This window comes from Typopeltis vanoorti, chromosome 8 (assembly GCF_054136105.1).
Source record: "Typopeltis vanoorti isolate ZY-2024b chromosome 8, IOZ_Tvanoo_1.0, whole genome shotgun sequence".
In the NCBI taxonomy this organism is placed as follows: Eukaryota; Metazoa; Arthropoda; class Arachnida; order Uropygi; family Thelyphonidae; genus Typopeltis; species Typopeltis vanoorti.
The window spans coordinates 26,008,438-26,034,640 of NC_143556.1; the positions used below are offsets into that span (position 1 = coordinate 26,008,438).

General features: G+C 33.8%; 1 protein-coding gene across 6 annotated transcripts in view; it reads right to left on the minus strand.

The window, feature by feature from the left end:
* Positions 1 to 26,203, minus strand: part of LOC150103864 (large proline-rich protein BAG6) — a 401,723-nt gene that overhangs the window by 348,458 nt on the left and 27,062 nt on the right. For 4 of the 6 annotated variants that reach the window (XM_090396571.1, XM_090396573.1, XM_090396570.1 and 1 more), the window contains exon 2: positions 5,875 to 6,078. In XM_090396571.1, coding sequence (XP_090252697.1) covers positions 5,875 to 5,937 — 63 coding nt within the window. In that variant the 5' untranslated portion in view covers positions 5,938 to 6,078. Of the gene's footprint in view, positions 1 to 5,874; positions 6,079 to 23,771; positions 24,011 to 26,203 lie in introns of all 6 variants that reach the window. The other 2 variants (XM_090396568.1, XM_090396569.1) reach the window with 2 other exon arrangements.

The window sequence follows — 26,203 nt, forward strand, 5'->3', positions numbered from 1 at the left end:
TTCACATCTGAGAGCTGCTCAACTTTTATTCGCTTTAAAACTTTCTTACATGTTATTCTTTTCAATATGAAATTCAATTTTATCCTGCTCAAGACTAAATAGTGAACCACTTCCAATTTCAAATCCTCTGTACACTCTGGTGTCCTGCACCAAAGAGAAAACATCACTATCAACAATATCATAGTCAATGAGACTTTTCTTATTTCTTGCCTCTTCTCTTCATGTGAATTTGTGCACATTTTTATGTTGGAACATGGTGTTAGTAATAACCAGTCCATGTCCTGAGCAGAAATCCAACAGATATTTGCCATTATTATTAGCTTTGCTCTTTTCTCCAAATTTTCCCAAAACATTTTTGTATGTCTGACAATCACTTCCTACCCTGCTATTTAGATCCCCAACAAGGACCAACTTTTCCTTTTTCATTGCATCAGTAGCTTTCTCTAGAGCCTCAAAAAATTCCTCCACTTCTACCTTAGTAGAACCTTCTGTGGGACCATAGGCACAAATAAGTCTCATTGTCCAGTTCCCATTCTGATATTTGCCCAAATCACTCTACTTGACACTGTCTGCCATTCAAGAAGATGAGCCTCGTATTTTGTGTTGAATACTATGGCTACTCCTTCTTTTCCTTGATTGTCATTGCCTGAATATAACATTTTGTATTTATTGCTCAGAAAGATCGCACCAGTTTTTGTCTTTTTTGTTTCAGTCACCCCTATTATGTCGATCTGGTACTTATATAATTCCTCCGCTAGCTCCATTTCTTTGCCATTCAGACTTCTTATGTTGATAGTACCGATATTTAACTATGGTGATGTTGAGTTGAAGTATGTTTTCAGATTTGTTCCAGTAGCTGACTTTTCGCTGTTCACCCTGGTTCCCTGGCAAAAACAACAAGGGGGCCTTGTTTAACTTGGCAACACCCCAGCCGGCATGAAATTTTGTCATGTTGTACCATCATTTTCTATTTTGGTTTAACCAATAGGAATACAATTTGGTCAGCTAAATCCCAAATTTCCAGCCCATCCTCGTTCGTTCAGTATCCAAGTAGATACCCAACAGCGTTCACCACGTGAAGATGAGGATTGGACATTAGGTCAGAAGACCTGGTCGGTTCTCTGCATTCCTTTACAGGTTATGTAGAGGTTTCCTCTCAGTTATACAGCTTTGACCCTTAAGCATGCCTAATTATTATATTATAAACATTAATCTTTAATTATTTTCTTCTTGTATATGGAAAACATGCTTTTGTACTTATTTGACCTTGGTACCTTCTTGGGTCTTGACTGAAGAAATCAGTCTGAGAAGTGACTCTTCCCATAATCAGTTTACATTACAGAACACTAAGACAATTGTTTCGAGACAATAGCCTCTATATACACAAGCAGACTAGTCTTGAAGTTACTTCACAATTATGCTTGGGTATAGCATTAAAAGAAAAATACAATTTCTTTTCAAGTATAATATATATTGTAAATAAGCAAAAAAAAAAAAAAAAGAAAAAGAAAAACTTTCCATAACTATCTCTCATTCAGAATATTTAACAATAAAGTGATATATTCCATATACAAGTAGGAAAAAGTATATAATTAATGCATTTATTTAACCTCAGATCTTGTTCCCACTGATGAGACCTCAATAAAGATGAAAACCTGGTCTGGGCAGTGACCTTTCCCATAATGCAAAAGCATTATGGGATACTATTAAATATATTTTATACATAGAGGATGATTTCACATCAGCCTCTCTATATAAGTAGCCTAGTCATGAAGTTATTTTACACTTATGCTTGGGTATAGCATTAAAAAAAATACATATCGTCAAGTATCATGTTGTAACCAAGTGAAAAAAAAAACTTTCCACGTGTTTCAGGATATAAGTCATTAGCATTTTGTCTGATACTATGTTTCAAATTGCTCCAGACTTTGTGGACTATTCAAATGAACTCTTATTTATATACCCTGCAGAGGAAAAATGTGGTAATACAACATCTAAAGATCAGGTAGTAGCTATAAGATCTACTCCATCATTCTGGTTGCTCAAAAAGCATTTTTAACCAATTATTTAATTTGGCAAGAATATAGAAAATAAATATCAAGAAGGTGGCAAAATATTCTGGAGGTTGTTGAAGAAGCTTTGAAATGTAGGAAAGAGTGCTGTAAAAGGAGTTAGAGATGATAAAGGTGACATGAAAACAGGAGAAAAAGATATCCTTCAAGTTTGAAAAACTGCTAAATGAAACAGGCAGTGATGATAGCACAATGGTAAAAAACACTGACCAGGCATGCAGTCAGGAATACATATCAATACTTGAAGTAGAAAAAGCCATCAAAGACTTGAAATGTGTAAAGGCAGCAGGAGTAGATGATATTCGACCAGAAATGGTGATGTATGGTGGTTTAAAAGTCTTACAGTGGCTGCACTGCATAGTTCAGAAAGCCTGGACAGAGGGACGAATTCCCGATGATTGGGGTAGAGCTCTCATAGTACCCATATATAAAAAGGGAAATAAAACTGAATGTGACAATTACAGAGGTATTTCCCTACTGAGTGTTCCTGGCAAAATCTATGCAAGCATACTTGAGAAACGGTTGAGAAGAATTGTGGAAGAAAAGCTTGGTGAAGAACAAGCTGGATTCAGGCCAAACAGAGGCTGTCAGGATCAGATCTTCACTTTACAACAAATAGTCGAGAAAGCATGGGAATATAACAAAGATCTGTATTTAAGTTTTGTCGATTTGGAAAAGGAATTTGAAAAGGTACCAAGAGAAGCTATTCAATATGCTACAGTTATATGGTGTCAATGGGGCATTATATGAAGCAATACTTAGTCTTTATTTGAGTTGCAAGTCAGCAGTTAGAATTGAAGGAAGTACAGGAAGATGGTTTAATGTTAAATCTGGTGTAAGACAAGGATGTATATTATCCCCTCTGTTATTTATTATCTATATGGATCACATTATGACGGAAAGTGGTATTAAACATGATATCAAAATTGGAGATGTTAATGTCAGCTCTTTGCTTTATGCAGATGATGTTATACTTCTAAATAAATCCGCTACAAATCTGCAAGATTCTCTGACTAAATTGAATAACTGTTGTAATAGATATGGTATGAAGGTCAGCAATAAAAAGACAAAGACAATGAAAATAGGCAGAATCACTGAAAATGTCAACTGTGTTGTGAATGGAGAACCTGTGGAACAAGTAAAACATTTCAGCTACTTAGGCACGATTTTTAGTGAAGATGGTAAATTAAATATGGAAATAGACAACAGAATCAGCAAAGCTGGTATGGTAGGAAGTCAATTGAATAAATTTATATGGAATAAGAGAGAAATAGCTGTATACAAGACACTAAATTAGCTGTATACACTAAATTAGCTGTATACAAGACAGTGTTCAAACCAGTTTTAACTTATGGATCTGAGAGCTGGGTCAGAAGTAAAACATTTGACCAAAGACTAGATACCGCAGATATGAGTCCTGAGAAAGATTAGATGCGTGAACAGATGGCATCAATGGCAATATCATATTAAAAACATGGATATTAGGAAAGAACTTGACATTGTCAGCATCCAGGAATGTGTTAGCAGAGCTAATCTCAGGTGGTATGGTCACTTAAACAGAATGGGCGAAGAAAGATTAGCAAAACAAGTGTTTTCTGCCAGGTTGGCAGTAAAACAACCAAAAGGAAGACCAAGATATAGGTGGATTGATACAATACAAAGTGCCTTAGACGATAGAAATATAAGATCTGATAACAGACTGATTTGGAGGAAAATTGTAGATATAAAGTTAGTAATGATGTAATTTTTTTCATGTAGTACTATCATATCCTGTACACCCCTTAAGGGTACATGGCAGGAATTTGATGATGATGATAAGCAATTTATTTTTGCAAAAGACACACATGACAAACGTTATATAGCATTCACAGATAATCATAAAAAGAACCATGACTAACACTGTCACATACACCAGACACAACCTGCCCCACACACAAAAAAAAAACAACTTTTTTATAATACAGTGAACTTTGTGTTATCCTAATAGTTTGGGAAACTATTTGGTACATCTCTTTTTTTCTTTTTTTTAGTGTAACAATTTTGATAACTGGTAAAATATCCTATCACGAGCATTCTTCAGACATAGCTGCCCTTGGCATGTGCTCCAGGGTCCCTACGCTACTAATTTTATAATGCTAAAAACAGAAATTCTTGGTAATTAACAACACAAAAATTTACTTAATTCATCAAAATATATAATGCTTGGTGAAATAGTCAAGGTTTTCTCCCTCTTGCTTTTTTTTTATTTTAAATAAAAGTCATTTTACTAGTAATAGAGCAGTTTTCTTTAAAGACAGTGTAAAGATCTTACAAATAATAGTAATTAAGGAAATAATTTTTTTTTAACATTCTTTCTTCCCGTGTATTCAAGAATATATTTAATCCATGTGAATGATTTTTGCATCCTTTTCTAGTAAATAAGAAATAAATTTTAAAAAAATGGAAATAATGCTTAGAGTGTGAATGGGGATACGTTTAGAAAGTAAATAGGAAAACGCAGATTGAAAAGGTTGCAAAATTCTGTGAAATTAAGTTATGTGTGGATAAAAAAAATAAGAGAATAGCAAGCAACACACAAACACGTATACAAACTTAACACTTGACTGAAATTTCAGCATCTAAATAAACATATCTATTATAGTTGGAATAATAATAGGCAAAAAACACATTTTCGGTGGACATAAATAAGACATCACTATTTTTCTAAGGTTTTTTTCTGGGATAGCATGATTTATAGACAAAATGTATTTGAAAATGAAACATCTGCAAACAAATTTTATTTTTGAAACAAAACTTTACCATACTAAAAACAGAATACCATTACATTTAACATCAAAAGCATAAACAAAATTTTAAAAAATTATTTCACAGTCTCTTTAAAGTGAAGAGTTGTAATTATTATTAACTTGTTCTTAAACAGCCTATATACACAAACAAATCTCAATCAACATCAGGGACATTGCACTTCTAGTTGCAAACCACAGAGATAGGCTGCTCTGAAATTTTTAATTCAAAGCTATATAAAGGTACTCGATTGATGTTTTTTTTTTTATGTTGGTCCTGCCCATGAATTTATAAATCTACAGTACATTCATACCGTGGGCAAGCTAAAGATGTTTTTTTCTTCATTTTTATTTATTTTATATATTGAGATTTGGATAATTTCACCAAGTTCACCATATATAACAAACTAAAATTATCACCGATTATAGTTTATTAATAATGATAAACTTAATCGTAACATTCATAACTTCTATCACTGAAACTACTACATGCAATGGATCTCCTCCCCGTAAGGAGGAGGAGGAAAATTATTGCAGTTTTATTTCCATTCATTTTTTTCTCCCATAATCTCTCAAGTAATTCTTAATGTTTAGAAGTTCATTAGTGCTATAGTAGTATTGTACGCCCACAGTTCATAGAACCCAGTCTGGCAGATTGCCAAAAATACTCAATTCATGCTGAAGCAGGGGGGGGGGGGGAAATAAAGAATGTACGAACTGGTCACTAACATGTGAAATCAATTGCTTTATACATAAAATTTTCCAACTGTTATACAAGCAAAATAGTTACCACTTTAAAAACTACAATGTTCAATAAAAGAAAAGTTATTTTTCCGACATGTAATATAAACAACTCATCCCACAAGACTGATTACCCTATTATTGGAATGGATTCTCATTCTTCTGACATGCGCACAAGTGTTGAAGGGTCTCGACATCTGTGGGTATACAGTAATGAGTTAAACACAATTTCTTCAACGAATACATTCAACCTGTTCAAGTAAAGAATTTATACTTACTTCTTCTGATACTGAATAAGTATGATTTTGAGAATCAAGAGTCTTTACAGTAACTTCCAACATTGTCTCCTAAAAGTAAGTCACAAAATTCTACAGGCTAAATAAAGCTGGTTCCAGTTATAGAAGTTGCTTTATGTCTTCTAATAGCACTCTTATTTTCATACTCCTAAAATGGAAAATAGCTGAGCGAGAAAAATGTCTATCCTGCAAAATAAATTTTTTTAACAATAACTATACTTCATGAACCCATAGAAAGCTAAATATACTGTATATCAATTAATTTGCTCAATGGTACTTATTCAATGCCTATACATTAGAAACTTTTGTTTTAATATATACTCAACTCAACATTTGCAGTATGTTTACTAAAATTAGCTAAAATTAACAAAGATAATGGACATACAAAGTCATTATTGCTAAATAGTCATCTAATTTTGGATAAAAACCAGGTCCAACTTTTGTCTGTCTAGAGGAGGAAAATATGTTTCAGTCCAAACCACATATGCACTGCTTTCTTCATCACTAAAGACAGTTTGCTAAGAGATGCCCTTCAAAGAAGAACCATGAGTAATCCGTTGCTGGTTGAGCACTTACCGACACTTGTCCTGTTGTTAAGAATAAATACACAGGTCCTCTCCCCAAACACAATGTTCTCAATAGTGATACAGCCAAACAATTATCACTTTATAAGTGACAGTTGTTTAGCCATTTCTGAACATGTAAACCTCTAGTAGTACAGCCATGTTCTGTGAACATGGCTGTACTACTAGCTTTACTGTAGCAAAACACTTGTCACACTATGTTTAAGATTTTAATGAATTTCTATAACTACTAAGTCATCAGCCATAACAACCAATGGGCATGTGTAGTGAGCCAGTAGTACAGCCATGTTCACAGAGCTTATTCAGAAATATAACTGATTAGTCTGAATCAAATATTTCACTTGAATAACAATGAGATTGAATGCTTACAGTTGTGCAACTGTTCAGCAGTGAAGCTAATTGAAAATAATAAAACGTAAATACTTTCCAACTTACATTTGTACTTCACATTGGCTTTAGATGCATAAAAATTAATATCAATAATATGATGCATAGCTAAAGATTATAACATATGACTATTTCCCAAACTTTTGATAAAATAGCTTTCCATACAGTTACAACCTTTGTTTATCAAATAAGAAATGGCTCCTGTTATATATACTTTTACTATACTGCTGGTGGACTATTACATTTGTTATTATTATAACAACAATGCACGAAGAGCAGTAGAAGTCCAAGTGGTTTGGGCTCCCCTTACCTCTTCCATCTTTACCTCTCAACCAAAAACTTGGCACACAAAAAATGGCAATGTATCACTGTCATTTTTGGAAAATTTCACTTTACTGAATTATTATACCTTGATAGTATACCAATAAGTGATGATGATTAAAAAAAAAAAAAAAAAGTGCCACATCCCTCCCAAGATTTTTTAAGGAAATCTACTTTTGTAAAATTAATTTTGACCTGTCTGAACTTATTTATTAATGATGACAATGCCTTCAACATTGTCATCATTAACTTAAATCTTTTATTTGAAGATGAATGTGAAGATAAATTCAGATTGGTCTAAATAATACAGGGAGAATAAATACAGTAAGTCACATCTTCATGGTCTGAGGAGACTAGAAACTGAACAGGCATATAACTACGTTTGTTTTTTAACCTACTTTTTTTTTTGTAAATTTTACAATAGGATAAAAGCAATTTAGCTGCTTGGTCCCCTTATATATATATATATATATATGGGAATAAATTTTTAACTTGGGTATATTGTATATTAGGATAACCAAGCAATTTTATATGCTTGGTTATTTAAGCACCTAATCCCAAGTATGCAAACAATTAAGTTTGCGCCTGAAACAAAGTTCAAGTCTAAAGATGGTACAACACCAGGGCAACTCATTGTAAAGGTGGGTAAAGCTTTGATCACTATTCTTAGTATTTTCACATAATGTAAAGCACATCTCACTAGAAGATGTATACTGCAATGCATTATGGGTGGGGTCACTACCCAGACCGGTTTCAACCTTTTTTGATTGGATTAGGTGCTTAAATAACCAAGCATATAAAATTGCTTGGTTATCCTAATATACAATATACCCAAGTTAAAAATTTATTCCCATCAATATCTCCTCCAGAGATTTTTATTAAAACTTAATACACCTTGTTGCAACTTATATAGGTAAAGTTGATAAGGCTTTGTATTACTAAAACCTTGGTATTTAGGGTCTAGCTACTCACTGAGGAGACCTCAAAAAAGGTTGAAACCGGTCTGGGTAGTGACCTCACCCATAATGCATTGCAGTATACATCTTCTAGTGAGATGTGCTTTACATTATGGGAAAATACTAAGAATAGTGATCAAAGCTTTACCCACCTTTACAATGAGTTGCCCTGGTGTTGTACCATCTTTAGACTTGAACTTTGTTTCAGGTGCAAACTTAATTGTTTGCATACTTGGGATTAGGTGCTTAAATAACCAAGCATATAAAATTGCTTGGTTATCCTAATATATATATATATATATATATATATATATATCAGTCAATATAAACAAATATGGACATAACTAGCAATTTGCTCAATATTGGAATTTTCAGTTATGTTTTATATAATCAATGTATATTCATGTCCATTACTTCCAGTTTTTTTTTTTTTTTTTTTTGACATGTTATACACTCATATAGATTCAAAATGAAGCACAGCACAGATGAATGAAACTCAACATCAGTTTTATGCATTCAATTGTATCTCTGCTACAGAGAGACTGAAGAAACATAGGCAACAAAAACTTAAATAAGACTTGAGCTTAAACTGCTAGGAGGGACATCTTATGGGTTTTATGCAGTTGTAGCCTTGATTGATTTTGTTGAGCAGAAGACCTTCAAATTACATTTCCCACTTCATGAGAATTATCTTGTTCCATCTTTATTTAGATTACAGTGGTTCTAAGAAGAAGCTGCAGATTGCTGCAAGTCTTGTGCTTAACTGGATATGAAGGATTAGACAAAGTTGCTCCTAAATGATATTGAGGGTACTGTTTGTCAGGATGGCTGTCCATATCTATGGTAGTAAATGTATTTGTTCAAGGCAAATGCAGTCTACTCTCCTTGTTTGTCCAAAATAGACTTTCATTGCAGTCAGTTTAAAACAGAAGACTTTTTCTAGAACAACTCCAAGCTATATAAACAGAGCTCAGGGTATCAAGGGCATCCTTGGAAGAGTTGAATATGTTCCTCAATTTTGTAAAGGGGTTTAAATGTAGAATTAAAGTTTTAAGATTGTATATGGAGAGGGAGTTAAAGTTGACTTGAGTAGCTTAAGGATCTTTCTCAGACATAGCCAAGTTAGCCGGTCTTGGGCATGGATAGCAGGGTTTTAACCCCCAGTTTATCTGGAGTTTTTTCCTCCTGCAAGCAGGCAAACCGGCCCTGTGAACATACGCAACTACAGCATAGAATATACCAGGAGGCATAGGGCTAGTCACCTTATCCTCATGACAGGTATGATTTAAAAGGCTTTAAGATAGCTCTGTAACAGACCAGTAGACCTAACATAATTTATGGTTAGGGAGTTAGAGTTTAGGAGCACATAGCAAAAGTGACTAAAGCAGCTCATCAGATTACTTGATTATTACTGAAGAATATTTTGAAGAGTAGAGACAAGCAGGTTATTGTTCCTCTTTATCAAGCCTTGACAAGACTCCATCTTGACTACTGTGTGCAGATCTGGGTGCCAGGGTTTCTTGGCGATGAGGAGGAGAGGATCCAGAGGAGAGTGAAAACTTTACGAGAACAGGCTGAAGATTTGTGGGTTACAGAAACTGGTTGATAGGCAGAAAACGGATGATATGATTGAGACATACAAATTACTGAGGGTTTTTAAAAGATTAATTCAGAGGAAATTTTTCAGAACAGATGTGGTGCTGAAAGAACTAGGAGCCATCCATGGAAACTGAGTAAGAGTGCAGTTAGTAAGGATGTTAGAACTAGGTTTTTTGCTTGGAGAGTAGTTTATTTATTTATTCGTATGGCATGAATATCAAAACATGCAGTACAATACACTGTCACTTTAAAAACATATAAAATTAAAAGTCAAGTCATTTTAAAAACCAATAAAATTAAAAGGTTACATCCATATTGGTCAGATAGTTCATAGCTTTGTGTGTAGCACTTAAAAAGTCCAATTTGTCTCCTGAATATGCTCTGAGATAACACTGAGTCACAACATGGTTCACAGTTTGTCTCTGAGCTCCACAATCACAATGCAGGGATGGTCGTTTACCCCATTTAAAAAGCATGTTTGCACATACACCATGACCAGTTTGTATTCTATTAAGCTGAGTCCAGGATTTTCATGGGAGGTGTGAGCAAGAATCAAAACTTTCTTGTAATTCATTGAGAGAAAATTTTGTGATGTCATCTATATGGCTCTCCCACTGTTCTTGCCACTTTTGCTTCAAGTCAAAGTTAGAGTGTTGTAGTAGTTGGGCTAATTGTAGTGGTAGATGTCTTGATCTCAATCGTCGTACACTTAAGTCTGGGAGATCTAAATGTATTGGTAGGGCTGTGTACGCCAATATTTTCTTATACTCCCATAAGAGAGCCTTAGTCCTGCGCAGATTCGGTGGAACAATGTTACTAAGAGCTGGAAGCCAGTGTGTGGGCGTTGATTTAATTGTGCCAGAAATCAGTCTCATTGTATTATTTAGTTGGCTATCAACAAGTTTAACATGTGTGCTATTTAGCCACACTGGTGAGCAATATTTAGCAACAGAGAAAACTAGACCAAGAGCAGTAATCCGCAGATTATCAGCTGTTGCTCCCCATGTCGTGCCTATTAGTTTTTGTATTATGTTGTTACGGGTTCTTAACTTAGCAGAAACGTTTGTTAGGTGTTGCTTGTAAGAGAGCGTACGGTCCAGGGTGACACCCAAGTACTTTGGAAACTTATTGTGGAGAGTAGTGACTGAGTGGAATAGGTTGCCAGTCTGTTGTTGGTGCCATGATTGTGAATGAGATCAAAGCAAAGCATGATAGATACTGCACAAATGTTGGATAGTTCTTGACATGATGTTTAGGGCCTCCCTTGACGAGTCTAAGGACTCCTTGGAGTAGCCATAATAATTTTGTAAAGAATTTTATTCAATTTTATTTTTGCTAGAGACATTGTTTATAAATTTGTAATTCATGCTTAAAAGCTTGCTCATTAGAGCAAATTGTTGTTTTTTTGAGGGTGTTAATGACTCCAAGTCTTTGTGAAGGGTGGTGTTATGTATTTACGTGTATGTATTGGGTAGTATGTGTAGGCCTGCAGTACAGTAAAGGAAAGACTGGAAAGTGTATCCAGAAATGGGAGAGAGTTTTGCTTTTCAATTGCAGTGGTAAATGGTATGAATTAACATTGTTTGTTCAGCTGGCTAAGGAGAGTGCTAAAGTTTGGCAGGGATGTAGTCAGATAATGAAAATACAGTCTACATATCTAAGTCAAACTGTAGGTTTCAAAGTAGAGAAATTAAAAGCACATTGCTCAAAAGCTTCCATATAAAAGTTGGCAATATGAGGGAATAGTGGCAAGCCCATGGCTGTATATTCTTTTTGTAGGTAAAAATTATCATACAAAGTAACATGAATGTTGTACATGGTATGTAATCTGATTACAAAATCATTACCATAATGCAGATCATTATTTTGGTTTATATTAAATTGAAGTTATTACTCTAAGACAGCAGTTGTCCCCATGATTTTATTATAATTCGAAAATCTTAATTTAAAAGGCTTGATTCGGTGTTCTGTTTGCGAAATGTATGCATCGATGAGAGCGGTTGAAGTCTGGTTAAACAACGATTGTGGAGTGAATGTGTGCAAAAAGTGTAAAGAATGTGAGGATTTAAAGAATGTTTCAGGTCGTGTGAGTGATATTGTCGAAAGTGAGAATTTAGATAACAGCGATATTAGAGGTATGAACAAGGATGTTTGCGAGGTAGTACCTGATAGCTGTGAGAGTGGCATTGATAGAGTGAATGAAGTTAAGCATACAGAACGACTGAATGAATCATCGGAAAATAAAAATGATGACACTGATGCAATGAGTGAAATAGCTCTATTATGCGGAATGATACATAGTGTAAACCAGCAACTGGAATGTTGGCAACAATCTTTAACAAGCGTACCGACTAATAATTGGCAAAAGTATGATAGAAAAAATAAGGGTATGATAGTGAATGTAAACAAAATGAAAGAGCATGTATCGTATGGAGATTCCCTAGTAAGAGGTGTGTTAGTTGAGAGTTTAACAAAATCGTACCAACTCGGTGCGACCGTAAAGAATGTAAGCGAGTCAATTAGGATGCAAAAACAGCAGGTGAAGGAATTGATAGTGGTAGTGGGTACAAATGATTTGAAAGGAAATAAAAAGGCTATGAGTGAGAATGTGAAGGCATTGCTTGAGGAAGCAAAAGAAAAGAGCGAGAGAGTTAGGATGGTGAGTCTGTTGCCACGGCATGACAGTGAAGAGTATAGAAGGAGGGCCATAATTGCTAATGACTTTATGTGTGAATTATGTTTGATAAGTGGTGTGGAATTTGTGGATGTGTGGAATGAGTTCGATGGGCGAAAGGATTTATATAAAATGGATGGATTACATCTGAATGGATTTGGTGTGTGGAGACTTGAAAAGGTGTTGTTGAATGTGGTGGAAGTGAAGTTACAGAACCAGGGAAACTAAAGTTATTAAGGGGGGGGGAAGTAGATTTGCAGATTTTAGGGAGACAGTTGAGTGTGTTAATGTATGTAATATGCCCAAGCGAGTAGGAAAGACCATGAATCAGAATGGGATAGTTAGTAAAAGGCATCAATATAGGAATGGGACAAATCGGCTTCTTCAATTCATGTATACAAATGTCAGAAGTATTAGGAACAAGAGGGAAGAATTTTTGGCCTTGGTTGGCACTTCCAGACAGACCACAGGTTATTGGCATTAGTGAAACATGGTTGACAGATGATGACACGGCTAGTGGGTTTGAATGTGAGGGGTATGGTGTGTTCAGAAGTGACAGGGAGAATAAAATGGGGGGGGAGGAGTGTTATTGATGATAGCTGATGAGCTACAGCCAAGAATAGAAGTGGAACTGCAGGAGAGAGAGAAAAGGGCACATTTCAGGCTATTTGGTGTGAGATTGAAATTAGCAGAACTAAACATACAGTTGGGTGCTGCTATAGACCAGGTGATGGAATAGATGGTGGAGATAGTATGCATAAGCAAATAGAAGAAATGAGTGGAAGGAGGGTAATTATTATGAGAGATTTCAACTATGGTAACATTGATTGGAAGGAGGAGAGGACACATGGGAGGAAGGAATCGGATTTTATGCGGTTATTAAAGAATAACTATCTGTGACAGCATGTAATGGAAAATACTAAGGGTCAAAAAGTGCTTGACCTGGTAATTGCATCTGAGAATTTGACTATAACGAATATGACCACGTTGCCACCAATTGGTGAGAGTGATCACAGGGTTTTGACTTGGGAGGTGGCTAAAGGTCTGGATTTTACAATTAAGACCAGGTATATGTGGAATTATCGGGCTGGTAAGTATGACAAGCTTAGGAGATCGATTGGCTCAGTGCCACAACATGTACAACTGCAAGGGCTAGAAGTTGATAGTGCATGGGAGGCGGTAAAGAAGTGTTTGCATGAAGCAATGGCTTACTGTATACTAGAGTCCAAATAATAAATCAAGTAGGGGTTAAATGGATGAATAACATCATTAAGCTTGAGCTGCAAAAAAAGAAACAACTATGGAGGGAATTCAAGCAGAAAGGTGACCTGCAGGCACATGAACGGTATGAAGTGCAGGCCAGAAGGGTAACGAGTGTGGTAAGAAAAGCAAAAAAGATTATGAAAGAACATTGGTCATGCAGGCTAAAGAGAATCCTAAACATTTTTTTCAATATGTTGCAAGTAAAAGAAATAATGTATATGGCAGAATGATTTTAAAGAATGCCGATGGTAGGGAGGTAACCGAATCAGCTGATATAGTTGAATTACTGAGCAAGCACTTTGCAAGAATATATCTTCCAGGTGGTAACATTGCAGAAATGAATGAACCAATAGATTATACGGGAATTGTGGTGAATGAAGTGGAGGTGAGTAGTCTATTGCAAAACCTCAATGTCAATACATCTGTGGGATTGGATGGTATACCAGCTCGTGTCGTACGAGAAGCAGCTAAAGAATTGTCAATACCCATGACCATTCTGTTTAATTTGAGTCTTGGGTCTGGGTTAGTCGCGAGGGGGTGGAAAGAAGGGAAAATAGTTCCACTGCATAAAGGAGGTTCCAAGACTGCTGTTGCATATTACCAACCGATCAGCATATCAGGAATCGTTGTCAAGGTCTTGGAGAAATTAGTCAAGAGAAGAATACAGGACTGGATAGATGAAAATGGGATACTGTATGGGGGACAACATGGTTTTGTGAAGGGTAGATCATGCTTCAGTAACTTGCTCACATTTTAAAACATAGTGACGGCTGAACTGGATAAGGGTAATGGGTTTACAGTGATTCTACTGGACTTGCCAAGGCCTTTGACAGGATATCACGTTACTCTAATCAGTAAACTGGAGCAGATGGGGATGGATATAGGGTTGGTGAGATGGATAGGAGGGTGGTTGACGGAGAGATATTAGAGAGTAGTTTATTCAGGAGTAGAGTCCAAAAGACGACTTGTGACTAGTGGTGTGCCGCAGGGTTCTGTTCTTGGACCACTACTTTTCAATTTGTTCATTAACGATATAGGAAAGGACTGAGAGGAAGTGTTCACTTGTTTGCTGATGATGCAAAGTTGGGTAGAGCAATTGTGAGTGCACAGGATGTCAAAATTTTGCAGGATGATTTGGATAATTTGGAGGACAGGGCTAGGGAAAATGGATGTCATTTTAATGTGGCAAAGTGTAAGGTTATGCATTTTGGAGTGAAAAGATTAGCAGCAGTATATCACATTGGTGGAACCATACTCCAGGAGATTGATGAGGCCAGGGATTTGGGAGTGTTGGTGGATAGGGAGTTGAAGTTTAGGGAGCACATTGCAAAAGTGGCCAAAACAGCTCATCAAATCACTTGGTTGCTGAAAAATACTTTAACAAGCAGAGACAAACAAGTTATTGTTCCTCTATATCGAGCCTTGATAAGACTCCATCTAGACTACTGTGCCCAGATTATGGGCACCAGGGTTTTTTCTTGATGGGGAGGAGGTGGAGAGGATCCAGAGACGAGTGACTAAGATGATAGCAGGTCTGTGGAATGAACCTTATGAGAAAAAGTTGAAGATTTGCGGGTTGCAAAAATTGGTTGATAGGCGGAAAAGGGGTGATATGATTGAGACATTCAAATTACTGAAGAGTTTCTATAGGATTAATCCAGAAGATATTTTTGAGAATAGGATTGGTAATGGGAGGACTAGGGGCCATACATGGAAGCTGGGCAAGAGTGTGGTTAGCAGGAGTGTTAGAACTAGTTTTTTTACTTGGAGAGTGGTGAATGAGTGGAATAAGCTGCCAGAGTCTGTTGTGGGTGCTATGACCATGAATGAGTTCAAGGCGAGGTATGATAGATACTGTGTGAATGTCGAATAGTTGCTATTGACATGATGTTAGGGCCTCCCTCGATGAGTCTGTCGACTCCTTGGAGTTGCCCGAGATGATGATAATAATAAATACTTCCTTCCCTGATGATGTCTCAGACAGATGAAATGCTGGAAGGCAGCATTCAGCTGCTGTTAAATTCCAACTGTCTTTGCTGTGCTTCTCTTCCACTAATCTATGTAATGAATTAAATGTTTGGCATGGCATGTCAGTCAATTTCTAATATCACCATGTAAGCCCATTCAGCCGTAACCAGAAGAAAAAAGGAGTTATTGAAGCTTTTTTTTTTTCCCCTTCTTCAAATAAAGTAGGGAAGTACTGTCACCATTTCCTCAGTATAAGAAGCTTCAATGAAAGAGTACACATCTACTTTCTCTCCAAATGCATAATTTCCATAAAATCAGAAAAATGAATTATTATATCTTAACATCCATCTATTTTTTCAAAAATCACGTGGGAATAAACATCACCTTGGATTTCAATCTACTATTGTCCAAATGTATCTCTTCCAAAAAACAAAAATAAATAAGTCGATATGCAATTAGCAGACTGGATTGGCACTGTGCCCAGTCTTGCAAAATTCTCTGGCAATAAGTGCTTAATACAGAGATTAAATGACATGGGTATGATATGATTATCTTCAGGCCTCTGTAGTTATTTATATCTGATTTATATCTACTACTTCCACAGATTCTGTGGCCTGCTTCCTCAGGATAACAAAAAATACAATTTAAAAGTTTTTTATTTCAGCATTTTAATAAAAAAAAAAAACTCAATCTTTTAGAAATAAAAATTAAATTTCATAAAGATGTTACATATACAGAACATTAGCATCATTCAAAAGGTAGAAAAATGCTGCACGTATGACGTCAAAGATTAGTCATTTGGCAGATGTACAGCAAACTCTGACTTATATATTCAGTCTTACAAAAATTATCCTAAAATGGTCATGGAAAAAAGTTTGAGTTATAAAAATTTCACTTAACTATGTCACCTAACAGTGGTCATCTGCAAGACAGATGGCCTATGATGTTCATACATGCTCCTTTCCCACTTTCATTTTGTTCACTACTGAACATGGCTGTGCTGTGTATTTGTATTCACACACCAACAATTATCAGTGTGTGTGTGCGCACATATACACACACACACTAATTGAACCAATGCATAAATGAATCAAAACTGATCTGGAGATGAAAATCAAAATCAAAGAAATATGATGGTGAACAAAGCTTAACGGCCAATAGGATGTTAATCTTTCACCATCAGCACTGAATACAGTGATAAAGAATACACCTATATATATATATATATATATATATATATAATAGAACATGCAAAAAAGATCTACCTGTTTAAAATCAACAAAGACATTCTGTTGTTATTTTTTACATGAAGAAAAAAATTTTAACTATAGACTAAAGAAAGAATTCAAAAGCATGTTCCCTAAGATTAACAATGATTCAGATGAAAGCAAGTCTTTTGGGAGACAAAAATTAAAACATCCAGATGGTTCTCAATCCTTTGTGGCAAGTAATGGTTAGTTCACTGTTCAGTCATCTCTTGTTTATTTCAATACGGTCAAACAGCCAAATTAAACTTTTTTTTTCTATTTCCTCATTCTATTTATACTGTATTATATTATTTTGCAATAATAATCATATACTGAAATCTAATTGGTGTGAACATCCTGAGAATGAACTAATAGAAATAATCTTAAAAACACATTAATGCACTACTATATACACATACTATAAATGTGTAAGCAATAGAAAGCTTAACAGGATACTTCATACACTTGAAGATGTAACAAAGAGGATGGAGTTAATCTTTTTAGCAAATTAGCAACTGAGATTTGCTCTTCTAAGAACATCCTCTATCATATCCTGGAGCATATGATGGGTCCTGTGGACACTTTTGGAAACGCAAGAAGATCCATAAAGATGTGACTCTGACACTACAAGAAATACATTTGCTGCCATCATTATAGCAAGCCAGAACTGGTAGATCATGCTTTGGACATCCCTTCACACTGGATAAGATGGAATAAAACCAATGTGCCATATAGAAGTCGTTATAATTCGGAGACTGTTTTTAGTCAAAAATGAAGTGCACTCCTAACTTCAACATGCATTGCAGCAATAATCTGGCAAAAATTTGAGAAATAGTCATCTTAATATTAACTTTAATATAACAATTGTAAAAATTTCTTCTACATAACACTGTTGTTATGTGCCATTCAGTCGTTTTTGAATGTTGGTGATCTTGTGAACAAAGGCTCTTCATCTCACTCGGCTTCGTTTTTTCTTTCAGCAGTTGTAATTTCTAGTTGGTAAGTTCCTTTATGTTATCCATCCAACTCTTTTGTGGTCTTTCTCTCCTTCTCATGCTCTCAATCTTATCCAACATAACTACCTTTTCCAATGATTCATCTGCTCGTATAACATGTCCAAAGCACATTAACTTCTGTTTAGCAATCATTATTGCAGTCATGGGATTTTTAACAGTCTCCTTCACACCCATAATTCAAATGAATCAATTTGCTTTTGGTCTTTCTTCTTAATAATCCAGCTTTCACATCCATTCATCACTATGGATATATTACTGTAAGTAATGAAGTTGAAGCATGTCAACAGCGAGTAGGCATAAGGTAGTGCATGGGTGCACATATCATATTATATTTTGTTCACTGATTATGGTAATTTGACTTTGCTGAAATATTAGAGGTATTAATTATATTTATTTTATTTAATACATCCAATCCTGTTTTTACATGGTATATACGTCCAAAAGAATACTGTGTAAAATAAGACATCTGGTATGTAACGTATATAGAAAAATATTAGATAGCCTCCACAACTTCAAAGGAACTTCAAAAATTGGTAACCTTGGTAAAAGAAACACAAATTTTGCTTGAGCATATCCATCCATATTTTATTTAAAAAATAAATTTTTTCATCCATCCATATTTTATTTCAATCAATTTTTTATTTCAGTATTTTAATAAAAAAAACTTAATCTCTTAGAAATAAAAATTAAATTTAAAAAAGGAAAAAAATTCACAATTCAAGAACATGAAAATAGGATTTAATAATGATTTTTTATTCTAAGTCATCACTTTCTGATAGAAAGCACATCCCTTGATCTGTGTTCATTAACAACTGATTTCCTCTCATATCAGAAAACTTTTGAAGCATTGTTTCAGGTATTTATTTTAATAGTAAATTTGGTAATAGATCATTGTGATCCTAATTTGCAGAGTTCTTTGTATAGACCCTTGTAGCAACCCATTTGTATGGGTTGCTACAAGGTTTCAGATCTGATTGGAATTTAACAGCTTGTTCAATTATGGGGTCATTAATCAGAAAATGATTTCCCAATTTATTTGCCATTTAAAGGTCTTCAAGAATTAAATTAGCAGTTAGTAGTGATGGTTCATCCTCATCACTGAAATCTTTTGGGTAAACCTTCTCCAACTCAATTTCTAATAACTCCTCAATAAGAACTCTGTCAGCAATTATTCATTTATATCATCAATGAAAAAATCATCAAATCTTTCACCACCATCTGCTTGTACCAAAGTGATTATTTCAGCATACACTTCATCAGTTGTATTTGAAGGCACAATATTTTTGCTTTTTGACAGATTCTGGCCAACATGTATTCAAAGAGAAAGTCTTATTTCAGATAAGGCCAAAGCTACATGTTTTACACAATTGATGATTAAAAAGTGTTTCCAAACATCAACAACAGTAAGGTTTTGATCATTATCCATTTTATTCAAAATGTATTGAAATGATAGCCTTATATAACATGTTTTGAATGTTACAATTATTCCCTGGTCTAATGGCTGAATTAGGGAAGTGAGGAGGCAGGAAAACAATTTTTACATTGGAATGTTTCAAATTTGGGTGGCCAGGTGTGTTGTCTATTACCAGAAGAACTTTAAAAATCATGCCCTTGTTCTCAAGATAACGCCTTATTTCTGGAACAAAGAAACTCTAAAACCACTCGCTAAAAACTGCTGTTGTAACCCATACTTTTTTTCTGTTTGCCATCCAATGAACTCGCAGTTTATTCAGATCAACTCATTTCATTGCTGGTGTGCAAGGTAACCAATTGATTAGGAAAGGTTTTATCATACGATCTCCTGAAGCACTGCTGCAGAATAAAAACATGATTTTTAGCCATCTTAAAACCACTAGCACATTTTTTGGATTTGGCTATGTATGTTCTGGTTGGCATCCTTTTCCAAAAAAAGGCCAGTTTCATCCACATTAAAAACTTGATCAGCAGTGTATCTGCAATTTTTAATTATTCTGGCAAATTTTGAATGATATTATCTGGCAGCTGTCGTATTTCCAGAAGCAATTTCCCCTTTCATTTTGACGTTATGAATTGCATGTGTTTCCAAAAATCCTTGCAATCATCCATTACTTGCAAATTTATTTATTTTATTTTATTTTTTTTTTTTTTTTTTTTTTGTCATCAGTTAAGTTGGGACACTGATGGTTCTAATTCTTTAATTTTTCTCATAAGTTCTTAAAGCCTTCTTTTTAATGGTATTGGTGTCTACTTGTATATCTTTTTCGGTATGATCTTCGATCCATCGTCAGGCTAGTCCCCTGACATGGAGAACATAACCATACTTGTAAGCTGACAGAAAAAGATAATCGGATTGAATCTATGGGAAACGACCCTGGAATGGAAAAGGGAAAACAAAAATGGAAACGACAAAATATAATACACATAGCAAACTGGAATGTAAGAGGAATAGCATATAAAGAAATAGAATTAGACCAGTTATTAAATGAAAGAAATTTTAAAATAGCAGTAATCACTGAAACAAAAAAGAAATTAAAAGGAACTATGAGAACTGAAAATTTTAATGTGATATACAGTGGAGTCGACAGAGACCAAAGAGCACAAGCAGGAGTCATGATTTGGATTCATAACTCCCTTTCAAAACAGTTAAAACATTATAAATTATGGAATGAAAGAATAATAGAAGCTAGAATAAAAATAGATAGAGGCTATTTAACAATAATTGGTTTATATGCCCCAGAAGAAGGAAGAGAACAGGATAATATTGATTTTTATAATCAGCTACAAAACATATATAATAAAATAAATAAAAATGATTACATAATTTTAGCAGGAGACTTAAATGCAAGAATTGGAAACACGAAAATTAATAATAATATAGGAATACATGGAGAACACACTCTAAACAGAAATGGTAAAAAATTGATTGACTTTGTAGTTTATAATAACCTAAAAATAATGAATTCCTTCTATAAACATAAAGACATACATAAATATACTTGGGCAGCAAGAGGATGAAAATCAATATTAGATTACTTCATATTAAATGAAAAGACATCAAAATTTTCACTAGATGTTAGAGTTCACAGATGATATGAAATAAGCAGTGACCACTTCCTTGTTAAAATAAAATTAAGATTACCACCTAAATGGCTACAAGTAACAAGAACAGAAAGAAAAATTGAAACATTTTTTTATAAAACTAGACTATTGAATGACACAAATGTACAATGGCTATATGAACAAAGAATTAACCAGTATCTAGATAAAATAAAACAAAATGAAGAAATAGAATGGCTTAATATAAAAACGATACTAAATGCAGCAGCAAATGAAAGCTTAGGAAAGACCAAAAAATTCAATAAAAGAAAAAAACTGACGATCAGGGATGATACAATCAAAGAAATAATCAAAAAGAAAAAAGAAGCCTATCACAAATGGTTAAGCAGTAAAAGATTAGAAGATGAAATAGAATATAAAAGAATAAGAGCCATAGCTAAAAAAGAAGTCAGAAAAAGACAGAGAATCATGGAATAAATTTGTTTCTAATTTAGAACATGATTTATATAAAATAAGACCCCAATGTATATAAGATTTTGAAACACCTAAATGCAGATACCAAAGAAAACATAAAATTAAACACTGAATTGAAATTAGAAGAATTTCTAAATTACTACACAGAACTGTGGACAGACAAATATTTTAAAAAAGACAACTGGCAAACAATTAATGAAAATGAAAAGGAAATAACTGAAGAATTAGAAATCAGCCTGAAAGAAACAAGAAACGGAAAATCACCTGGAGAAGATAAGCTAGGTTCAGAACTATATAAATACGCAGGAACAAGATTTAAAAAAAGACTCTTATTATTTTTAAATAAAATTTACTCAACTGGTATCCCCCCAATAGAATGAAAAAAAGCAATTGTAATTCCTATCTTTAAGAAAGGTAATAGAGATGACCCTAAAAACTACAGGGGTATCAGTATACTAAATTCATGTTACAAAATATACAGCAGAATCTTAAATAACAAACTAATGAAATATTCCGAAAATTTTACTCTAGAGGTACAAAATGGATTTAGAAAAGGACGATCATGTATAGACCCAGCCTTCTGCCTAAAATTAATAATAGAGAAAAGAAGAGAATATAATTTAGAAACACATATTGCATTTATTGACTTTGAAAAAGCATTTGACAAAGTTAAAAGAAACATATTATTTAACATATTAAAAGAAAGAAAAATACCAAATAATATCCTAAAAGCTGTCACAAGTATAAATGAAAATAATCAAATACAAATAAGATTAAATCATGAGCTATCATATACAAGAGAGATAAACCAAGGGGTCCGACAGGGATGTCCCCTCTCAGCAACTCTTTTTAATATCTACTTAAATGAAATAATAATAAAATGGAGTAAAAATTTACATCAAGGAATTAAACTTTCACCTACAGTTAACTTAAACACTCTCCTCTTTGCAGAAGACCAAATAATAATTACAAATTCTGAAGATAACTTAAAGAAAGCTATTTTAAATCTAAATGAGATATCCAAAGATTATGGTATGATAATATCAACGGAAAAATCAAAAACTATGGCCTTTAAAGGACAAGATCCAGCAAGAACTAAAATAGTAATAGATAAGATCTTAGAACAGGTGAATTCATTTAACTACCTAGGATGTATGATCTCTTATGAAAATGAAAAAGATATAAACATAAAAATTGCAAAATATTTAAAAATAACAAGAGTAATTAACTCTATATTTAAACCAAACCTAGTTCAAAAACAAACCAGGCTAAAAGTATACAATACATTAGCCCTACCGGTCTTAATGTATGGAAGCGAAATCTGGACAATAAAACAAAAAAGACAAACAAAGATTAACAACAGCAGAAATGAAATTTATGAGAAAAACTGCAAAGTATACCCTATTTGATCACAAAAGAAACGAAGATATTATGAAAGAATTAAACCAAGAACCAGTAATTGAAAAAATATAAACATAGATGGATGGAACACGTTCAAAGAATGAAAACAGAAAGATTACTAAAACAAGCCTTAAAGTACAAGCCATTAGGAAAAAGAAAACCAGGACGTCCTCTTAAACGATGACTTCTAAGGCCGGAACAGGCCATACTAGGCCTAAATCCTTAATACGTATGATGATGATCTTCGATCCGTGTTAGCAGCATCTTTTCCACAACTATATCTATGGTATATGAAGAAGACTTAGCACTCAATTTTGTACCAGAGGCTACAGATTGTCATATAGCATTTTCATTTTTTTTAATTATTCAGATCATAGCTTCGTTCAAATTAAAACTTTTGCCAACAGATGTGGAAACCACCTTTTGCAAGACGTTCTAAGATTTCTATTTTTCTAAAGAAAAATTTTTTGTTCTGGCTTATTTTCAGTTATTTTATCTGTCATTTCTGTCAAGGCAGAAAATATTTCCATTTAGTTAAATAAATCATGTAATAAAAATCGTTAACTTTCCATAATATAAAAAATTTAACTATAACAGTGTTAGAAATCAATTAGCACAACTCGAAAAATTTGGAAATTTCCTACAATTTTTATTTTTATATTTAGATGAACATCATATGAAAATATGTAATATGAACATGATATGAAAATAACATTAAAAAATAAATTAAAAATAATAAATTTTGTTAGAAAAAATAAACTTAAAGTTGAAAAAAAAATTACATATTTAAAAAATTACTACATACTTAACAGGATTACTTTATATTTTTGTCAACCATGTTATTTCAAAACCGTGTAAAAAAAAGACTGTAAAAACAGAATTGGGTGTATATTAGTCTATGTTGTAATTTCCTTAAAAAATATAGTTATGAATAGCCAACATATAATCCTTACCACAACAGGTTTACAGTAGATAGTTAAAGTTTGGGTGCCATAATGCTAAGGTGGTCAATCATTGCATCAGATAAATGTACTGTTGAAATGAACACTAACTTGTAAAAAAAAGTTATTCTCCCATTCACAAGGCTCTTTCATAAGACAGCATCTAGACTACTACTATACAGATATAGTCATCTGGCTTCAGAGAAGATGGAAAGACAAGTCAAAAGATCTGGTAGCAGATGACAACTGACCTATGGAATTGTTCATAAGGACAGATTAAGGGAATGCAGTCTTCCAAACTTGGATGAGATGAGATATGACAAAAACAAACAGCAAATAGTAAGATATTGTTGTATCATACTTCTTGCTCAATTATGTTTTATCGTCTTATAATTAGTTGTAGGCTGATATATCATTCGAACATGAAGAAAATTTTTATTATACTGCACCACTCCATGTTCTGAATTGCAAGAGTAACTTAGATAAATCAATGTTCAACTGTATCAGGTTATCATAAGCTGATTTTAGGCCGAGGATTTCTTTATTTCCTTGGTTCCCGCTAAGATTCGAATTATTTTAATGAGCAGTGCAATGAAACAATCAGGAAAATACAAGATTCAATTTAAAGAAAATTATTTAATGCACTGTCACATAAATTACATCATAACACAGTATTCCAACAGGGACATTACAATTATACGCATATAAGCTCTCATTGTAACTCATGAACCATCAGACATTCATTTGTAATTCTCTAAGCTCAGTCAATCAATTTTAGTTCTTGTAAGTTCAAGATTCCTAAATTAGATCAAATAGGCTTCACAGAATTCTCGTTTGGTCAATGAACACTTAATTCAATAATATAGCATTTATCACTTGAAGAGGGAAAAGTCTTAGCACATCACACATTAAATCTTGACTCACTGAATACAGCAACTAGGAATAATTTACTTTCGGCGGAATTAATTTTCATTACTTCTCACTAAGTATAGTAAGGTAATCTTACCAGGATATAACTTCATCACATCATAAGGAGATCGAACAATAATTAAAGTCCTTGCTGACTTTTACTTTGTAGTAACACAAACTTGAAAGAATTTTCCACTTCACACCTGATTTATAGACTCGGGAGAATATAACCTTTATGCACTTGGTTTAAATTATCTACTTATTTCTTCTTTTTCTTATACGTATTATCCTATTTCCTGCACTATTCCACTGCTAAGCATTAGGAAGTATTGGTATAAATCCAACTCAGAAAAAGGTGTTAAACTGTGAATGAAATTGTTTTGTATGTTTTTATTCTTCATTCACATTTAACATAATCTACCATATACTAAGCAAGACTTGTTTAAATATTATTTATTAGTCCCTTGCTTAAGATTTATTATTCATGTATTATCCTTGAATTTTATCAGCTATTATTTAATTATATAATTTTAATGTATATTATACTACTGAAAGGACTCTGTAGTAAATAACATTTATCTTATTACTTTATTCCTTCAATAATATTATGAGTAATTCTATGTATGTAACTTTTATGTGCCTTATATAAACTGTAACATATATTTTATTATTATTTTATTATAGGGTTTTTTCTCCCGGAAACTCGGGTTTTTCATCCCGCATACAGACAAATTGGACAGTAAGAACACACGCAATTTACAGACAAAAAATACTAGTTGTGGAGGGCGATAGATGGCATTGATGGAGATGATTCATAGTAGAAGTTCGATGTAGTGATTGAGACAGTTGTAGGTATCCTCCCGCGATGAGTCTTCGGACTCCTTGGAGGTGTCAATAATAATAATAATAATAATATTTTTATTATTATTTTTCATTACTCAGTGTAAAAGTATAACCTTATGTAACGCTAATGCTTATGTTTACGTTCTGTTTTGATCGTTGTTATGGAGATAGAAATAAAATAGAACGTGCGAGCGTAGGGCGTGAGCTTCGATAATTGGGAGAAGAGAAATTAATGAGTGGGACGGAGCAAACAAGTTTTTAGGCGGGAAGAAGGAAGGATATAAGCAAGAGGTAAAACTAAAGAAGAACACTGAAGGGCAGGAAATTCAAGGGAGTAGCATTCAGAAGTGTACGGAGACAAGGAGAAAACTTATAGACAGCCAAGAGTAAAGTCAACGGTGGCAGTAATAGGAATTTAGTGCCGTAATGAGACAACTAAAAGACCGGCAGATTAAAGATTCAGAATAAATCCACTAAGTTTTAGAATTACTATGTATTCCTAGATCGCTTTAAAGAAGGATTGTACAAAGCTCAATTTTTATGCAGTAGTAAACATGGAATAATTATTCTGCCCTATAGTAAGCCCGTCAAGAATTGTGTAGCGCGGTAAATAATAATTCAGTTATCTCCTTGAAGAATTCTTTTGAATAGTGTTCCATCGGAGTAACAAATGAATATAGTTTGAAATGTGC